Source organism: Delphinus delphis, chromosome 4 (assembly GCF_949987515.2).
Source record: "Delphinus delphis chromosome 4, mDelDel1.2, whole genome shotgun sequence".
Classification (NCBI taxonomy): domain Eukaryota; kingdom Metazoa; phylum Chordata; class Mammalia; order Artiodactyla; family Delphinidae; genus Delphinus; species Delphinus delphis.
Genome location: NC_082686.1, coordinates 80741733 through 80749669, shown reverse-complemented (window position 1 = coordinate 80749669; position 7937 = coordinate 80741733). Strand labels below are relative to the sequence as shown.

Genomic DNA, 7937 nt, shown 5'->3' with positions numbered 1-7937 from the left:
CCAGCCCCTCTCCTTGGTGCTCACCTCATCCTCTCAGCTGCCTCGTTTCTTTGCTGCTGTTACCATGTTCCAAGCTGACTCTGGAGCATCTCCCCAGCCCACCCCCCAATCTGCCCCCACCCACCCCCAAGCAAGCATTGACTCTGGCAGATTTCTGCTAAAGGGGGACCAGTGATGTCCTAACCTGTTTGCTTTTCCAGGACTGATGTTTGCAGGGGTCTTTTTTTTGGAACCAGAACAGAAATCATCCCACATCCTTACGCAATTCTTCCACAGGCTCCAGCAAATAAAGGGCCTTTGGACCCTCCACCAGTCTGCCTTTTCCAGCAGAGCACCTGGGTTGGGCCTGAAGCCTCCAGCTACCTGCCTGCCGACCTGCCAGGACCTCTCCGGAGCAACCATGAAGTGCCTCGTCCTGCTCCTTTGCCTTGCTCAGCTCTGTGCCTGCCGCTCTGTCCCGCATGGCCCTATTCCGGGTTATAGGGAACCAGCCTGTGATGACCCAGAAACAGAGCAGGCAGCCCTGGCGGCCGTGGACTACATCAATAAGCACCTTCCTCATGGCTACAAGCACATCTTAAACCAGATTGAGAGTGTGAAGGTGTGGCCGCGGGTAAGTGAACCTGCTGTGTAGGAGGGGGTGGGGCTCAGCTGGGTGTCTCTAAGAGCCCACCTCCCAGCACAAATGAAGTCGCAGAATGGAAACACCCTGATTCCTCCCAGGAGGGAGGGAGAGACGGAGGGAAGAGAGGAGACATTCTGTACTGTGGTCAGTGGTCTCCAGGAGGGTGCTGGTTGGGGGCAGGAGGAGAGGGAAAGGCTTTGAATGATATTTTGAGGATCACAGGTAGAAAGTGTGGTTTTCTAGAAAAACTAGGACCGGAGACTGGATTCTAGTTTCCCAACTACCACTGACTGGAAATCACTTCTTTTCCTTTGGTTCTGTTTCTCTAGATAAAGACTGAGAGTGAATGAAATGTGCATTTGATAAGTGCCTACTATGTGCCAGGCCCTTTCACATATATCATCTCCTTAACCCCTCTCTCACCCCACCCCCAGTCCTGTGGGGTATTGTCCTTGTCTTACATGAGGAAACCAAGGCTCTGACATATTAGGGCATTATTTTACCCAAGGTCATAAAATAGTAAGCAACAGGCTAGGATTCAATTCCAGAACTGTGTTCCTTCCTCTACACAAGCTGCCTCCCCAAGAAAGGTATCCACATCCCAATGAGAAATCTTGGCATGAAAGGATTCACCCACTCACATGCTACATAAGAAACCAATGCAGCCTGAAGCTGGTGACAATGATGGTCAAGCTGGGAAACGTGTGCCTTGGGGGTCAGCCGAGTGATTTGGAGAGGTGGGGAGAAGACATCCATCTATTGCCTATTTTGAAATTAGATTTTATAGCTGAGGAAGGATAATTCTTTCAGTCAATACTGATTACAAGCCTTCCATGGGCAAGAACCAGTGTCAGGCGCTATGGGAGATGCTAAGTTGACTCATATGAAATAGCCAGTTTTGTATAATAAAAGCAGTCAAATATTGGCATTTTAATGATGCAACCTAATACAAAGGTGAGAAAGACATAGTGTCCACAAGAGATTCACAGTCTAGGAAGGAAAATAAGGCAAACCTCAGGATGTCTGGACTGACTCATGGACATCTGATCTCACAATGGGACAAAATATTTGAAATCAGGTTTGTACCAGATGGATTTTAGGAGTTCTGCAACCATAGTGAAGTACAGTGGTGATTCAGAGGAAGCACTGATCAATTCAGGGGAAATGACACACAATGTATATATTTGAGGGAAAGAAGGAACAACACTGCAGTTTTCACTAACAGCAGGGTTGGAGAAAACCAGGAGCCCCAGGTTCCTATTCACTAGCTCTGAGTGTTTTCAGGAAGTTAATTGGGGCATATCTGCACATCATAAAACACAGCTTCCTCCAGGAAAGGAAACTTTGAGGCTTCAGGTACTAGTGAATCACGCAGAACAGACATGAGAGACAAGCAGAGCTGGGCTGAAAGAAAAAACAGCCATACTCGTACCTTCTGCATTTTTCCGGGCTTTGAAGAAAGGATACACAAACAGGTGAACTGGCAGGAACAACTCCAAGGAGTCATACAAGCTCCCCTATCACCTCCTTACCCGCTGCTCCTTCCCTCTGTGCTAGTGACTGACTTACGCACTGCTTCCTCCATCAGAGGGAGGCTCACGCTTCCCTCTCACTACCAGCAGGGGGCAGTAGGGAACAGCAACTTTTCATCCAGGCATCTACAAGCCAAAAGACAAAAAAGCCACAGACAACAACTTTTCCTTTAGGAAGGAAAAGAAAATGGGGAAGGAAGGAAAGCAGATGTTGAGAAGGAAGGAAGGAAGAAGTAGAGGGAGGGATGAAGAAGATAAAAGAGAGACAGTAAGTTATTATCCTACACCAACTTACTTCGCTGCTTGACTGAGAAAAATCCAAAGCTGACTTTTTCAAAGTACTGCTTGAAGGGTGAAAATTTTAAAATTAAATACGTATCAACATTCACTTTTAGCTTCCAGATACAGCTCAGCGTGATGGCTGTGCTTCCATCAACCAGTCCAAGGCCACGCCCCCTTCTTTCTTACCTCTCCAACAGGGAGTGGGTTCAAACCCAGTAGGGGCTCACCCTTGGACCCGCTCAGCAGGATCAGGCTGCTCACCTCTTCATTCTCTGTCTCCACAGCGGCCCACGGGAGAGGTGTTTGACCTTGAAATAGACACACTGGAAACCACCTGCCATGTACTGGACCCCACTCCCCTGGCAAACTGCAGCGTGAGGCAGCTGAAAGAGCACGTGAGTGCCCCTCTTAGGGCGACTGCCGCGGGGGCAGCTAAAATTGCCAATTGATGGCGCCTTCCCTGGGGCTGATTTTTACAATTCACCTTTTTATCGTACTCCCACCCCCTGCGAAACCAGTGTCATGTTTCAACATCACCCAGTGAAGGAGATTTTGTGAGGCTCACCTTTGACATCCACGTCCCCCCTGCCACCATCCCCCCACCGTGAGAAGTGAGAGGTCAGCCCTCCTCCTGGGCCCTCACTGTGGGTTTATTTCTCCAGGCGGTGGAAGGAGACTGCGATTTCAATGTGCTGAAACAAGACGGAGAGTTTTCCGTGTTGTCTGCAAAATGTGATTCCAGTCCAGGTAGAGATGATTATTATTCTTATTATAGTTACCTGGTAGAGAGAGTGAGGAGGGAACCTGAACTGTTTTCAACAGAAGTAGTTCTAGCCACTTTGTTGGTGATGAAAAGAAGCCAAGTTTCCTGGGTTTGGGGACTTTAAAACTGTGTTTTAAGGAGCTGTTCTCATTGGAGGTGAAAATCGCCCCTTGGTGAGAGGGGCTTCTGCAACAATGCCAGCATGGCAGGAGCCACCCGAAGGTTTAGTAAGAAGCAGAGGATCCTCCTGCAGCCATTTGGAGCATGTTTTAGCCCTTTCAAATAAGCAGAGCGGGGGCAAATGCCGCAGAGAATTACAGCCCCGAGCCAAGTTGATTTCTTCGCTCTGTGCGCAGACTCGGCCGAGGACGTGCACAAGGTGTGTCCAGACTGCCCCCTGCTGGCCCCGCTCAACGACAGCCGGGTGGTGCACGCAGTAGAGGCCGCGCTGGCTGCCTTCAACGCCCAGAAAAACGGCTCCTACTTTCAGCTTGTGGAAATTTCTCGGGCTCAATTTGTGGTAAGACTGAGACCCTGCTGACGGTTTGGGCAGTTTGGTGGCACTTTGGGAGTGGACGTGGTGAAGCAGGGGTGAGGGACAGAGCAGGTGCAGGGGCAGCCACGGGAAGTCAACGAGGGTGGTGGGAGAAAGGGGGAAAGAAAGGGTCCTGAGTGTCCTAAGGACCCCGAGGACCCTCAGCGCATCCCCCACCTAAGCCACTTCAACACAAAACAGCCAGATGCTGTGTGTCCCCAGTTCCTCCGTTCCAGTTAACACCAGGGTGGAAGTTCCCACTTTATCCAGAAGCACCCACTATAAATTCATGGGTCTCCACATCGCCATCACCCATCACCACGGAACATCTACAGCACTCTTGTAATTGCTACTTACAAAGGCATGGGCATACTTACATATAAGGGCAAGGATCCTAAAATGCCTTTGAATCACTGAGAAAAAAAAAAAACTAATTGTACCGTGGCTGGGTTAGCACATTTGAATGCAATGGAATTCTAATATTTTTAAAATCTAGTATTCTGGATGCCAGCCATGGCATACTTGGAAATACACTATAGATAGTAATTCTATTAACCAGAATATGCGAGTCACAGAACACCCCCGCCCCAGACTATAACAAATAACAGATATTTTATTATTGTAAGTGTCCATGTGCTCTAAGAACTATAAGATAGAAAAGCATAAGTATCTTCTGTACTTTCATTTATATTTTTCATTTGATCCTGCTGTCTAAAATACGTGGGAGAGGCATTAATTTCTTTACTTTCCCACCCCATCTTGGAGTAGCCTGGGCCTTGGGTCTCGAAGTGCAACCCCAATAGGGAAGTTGGCAGGAGGCAGGGTTCCCACTCAGGTCAGTGTAAGGTCAGCCCTCTGGGTTCCTGCTTTCTACCTGAAAACTCACCTCTGCTCTGAATGATGGGCAGTGGATACCTGCACCTCCTTCAGGGAAGACCCAACCCCAGCTTCTGTATGCAAACCCTTCAAAAACCCAGTGTCTCACTGTAAGCCGTATGTAAGCCACCGGGGGCATGTTTCCTGGCCACACAGTGTGGTCTCCGTGAAACGTGCTCCCTGGACTGTGCAATTCCATGGCCCTCGCTACTTCCCTCTGGCCTCTCCTTACCAGTCTTTTTCATGCTAAGTCATGTTGCTTCATGAAAATTTTCCTTTTATCCTCATCAGCCTCTTTCAGCTTCTGTCACTGTGGAGTTTGCAGTGGCTGCCACTGACTGTGTTGCTAAAGAGGTCGTAGACCCAGCCAAGTGCAACCTGCTGGCAGAAAAGGTGAGCGGGCTAGGCATTGGGTTGGTAAAGCCAAGTCATGGAATAGAGCATCCTTAGAGCAAATTCGTATCTTGTGGCTGCAGAAAGGAGAAATGCAAAATACCCACTGCCTGTGAGGCTGGGTCGTGCCAGGTCATCCTCTGGGGTGTCATCTCCCCTGCTTAAGAGCTATCACCAGATCTTCTCACCCAATGGAGGCCCCTGGAGTTAGAGAGGCTGTTTCCTAACTAAGATGAGTCATGTCAGGCCATTGGGAGTATAAAGTGTAGATTTTCTAGCTAGACCTCTGATATGAAATCTTTCAAGTCCTTAAGCCAGCAATGTCCACGTCTAGGAATTTAGCCTAAAGAGATCATCGTGTTTCACAGAATATATCTATAAAGATGATTTACGACAGGTACAAAATGACCCCAGAAGATCTGAATGTCCAAAAGGAGGGAATCATTGAATAAAATACGGCGCATTAGTAAATAGAAAATTATACAGACACGAAAATTAACACTTTCAAAGAATAAGGAATGATATAAGAGAATGCTATCATTATAGCACGTGAAAAACATAGTATACAAAATGGTGTAGTTAGTGATGCCAATTTCTAAATGATATTTAATTGTAGTTAAAAATAAGAAAGAAATACATAGATGTGAACAGAAGTTCTCCTGGGTCACCACCATTTCTGAGATTCTGGGTGATCTCTCTCATTCCCAAAGCTTTTCTGTATTTTCTACATTCTATAATAAAATATAAGCAGAAATCATACACTTTAGGAAAAAGATTTTTTTAAAAAAAGGAATTAGGAATTTAAGGTTTTTTCCCTTGATGTGTTGGAGTATAAGTGAAACTGGGAGAGAAGTCCACTTTCTGAACTGGTTCAAATAACTCCTCTCTTTCTGTGGGCAGCAATATGGCTTCTGTAAGGGGACAGTCACTGAGAAGGTTGCTGGCGGGGAAGATGTTGCAGTGACCTGCACGGTGTTCCAAACACAGGTAAGGGCGTCATGGATGCACTTGCCCTTATCTTCAGAATACAATGACCCCTTCACCTTTCTGCGGTGCCTTAGTAATTTCAGGGCATTTGCTGCCTGTCCTTTTGAGCCCCGCCATATAGATAGCGCCAGGGAATGTGAAATCATCAAAAAACAAAAGGTTGTTTCAGCCATGCCCTCCCCTCCCACGAACTGGTGGTTACAGGGCAGAACCTCCCTAGTGTGCAATTGGCGAGGCCACGTGTTTTATTTGCTAGCTTGGGAGCGGGGGCGGGGAGAGGCGGGGTGGGGGGGGGCGGGGGGAGTGGGCGTGGTTTTCTGAGTTGCAGAGTCCAGGTGGCCAGATCTGTCTCACAGTTCCCTGTGGCTGCAGGTGTAGATGAAAAAGAGGGTGACGCTACTGGTGAAGGTTAGCCATAAGGTGGGGTTCTTTTGCTCGTGGAACAGTGTAAGTCTACCATCCCCAACACAACTGGTGAGAAAGGGGCTACCGCAGGCCAGTTACCCCTCCCCTGGAGCCCTGATCGCCATCCCTTGTACCTAGGTAGTTCTTTTTTGCCAGATTCCTTGCAAATAAAAATTAGTACTGTGAGAGAATTGGGTGGGGTTCCCCCTGGAAGGAAGAGAAAGGCAGCTAACCTAAGGAAACAATCCTCTCTCCAGCCTGTGCTCCCGCAGCCCCAACCAGACGGCGCCGAAGCAGGGCCCCTCACCGCTGCACCGGGCTCGGCTGGGCCAGCACTTTCTCCAGCTGGCCAGCCCGCGGCCTCCCTGGTGGTGGGACCCAGGGCCGTGGCAGCTCCCCCGATGCCCCCACCGGTGTACCCGGCGCACTACGACCTGCGCCACGCCTTCTCGGGTGTGGCCTCAGTGGAGTCAGCCTCAGGAGAAGCGTTTCACGTGGGGAAGACACCCAAGGTGGCGCAGCCTAGCATTCCTGCTCCTGAAGGTCCAGTTCCAGTGGTCCGCCCTTGCCCGGGGAGAATCAGACACTTCAAGGTCTAGAAGACGGTCAGAGATGAGAAGGTTTGGCACAGAGAACGTGGCCGCCATTTTGTCCAAGTATGGGTTTGGGTGGGAGCTGTGTCTGCTATCAAAGCAAGTGCTACGTGTGGTCTAGATTAACGTCAAGTCTTGAATGCCAGCTTCTCGTCATCCTTCGGAGGTCGGGGAACAGAGCAGGTGATAGTTATGTTTGATGGAAGGCATAAGGTCAGCAACTTGACTGTTATTGTTTTGATGCTAAGCCACCACCATTGTGTTCTCTACTTTCTCTTGACCTCACAAAAATAATTGGAACTGTGATTTTTGAAAGGTGCTCTTGCCAAGTTTATATCTGCTTGTTAATAAAAATGCCTGAAGGACCTTCCTTAAAAAAGAAGGTTCTAAGCTGAAATGTGGTCATGATTATTTCCAACTTCATCCAAGCTCACGTGTGTGTGGTCTGTCTTTCCAGCAACCACACCACAAGTGTTCCTAATCAAAATCAAAGTGAAAATAGGAACAAAATAGAACAAAAATCTGCTATATTACTACACACAGGAAAAAGTGAGACTAGGATCTGCTCATAACTCATAAGATCTGATCATTTCCTTATAAGAAAATAATTCTTTTCATTTCATAACGTTCAGAAAATATTGCTAAATTGGGGTCAAGTGCCTGAACTTTGTACAGACAGACCAACCATTGGTTTCCCCCAATACCCAGGTAAGGAAGGATCAGCAATTAACACAGGAGCCTCACTTTAATTATATCTGTTCATTATTTATGCTTAAAATAACTGTTAGTTGTACTATATATACTGCATTTTATGATGCAGGATTGGTCTTTCTACCCAATCCATTTTAAGACCTCAAGTTAAAGTTCTGGTGTATAGTATGAATAGAGGAGGGATACCTGGACAGGTAAATCCAGTGGACATTTGTAGATACTATCCAAGTGTTCA

At 47.8% G+C, this 7937-nt stretch overlaps 1 protein-coding gene across 1 annotated transcript; it reads left to right on the top strand.

Moving 5' to 3' along the window:
• The first annotated feature begins 363 nt into the window (after window positions 1–363).
• Window positions 364–7375, top strand: AHSG (alpha 2-HS glycoprotein). Its single transcript, XM_060010974.2, has 7 exons — window positions 364–613; window positions 2724–2834; window positions 3102–3186; window positions 3559–3722; window positions 4905–5006; window positions 5907–5993; window positions 6656–7375. The coding sequence occupies exons 1-7, from the start codon at window positions 401–403 to the stop codon at window positions 6995–6997; spliced, it is 1104 nt and encodes a 367-aa protein (XP_059866957.1). The 5' UTR covers window positions 364–400; the 3' UTR covers window positions 6998–7375.
• The last annotated feature ends 562 nt before the right edge of the window (window positions 7376–7937 follow it).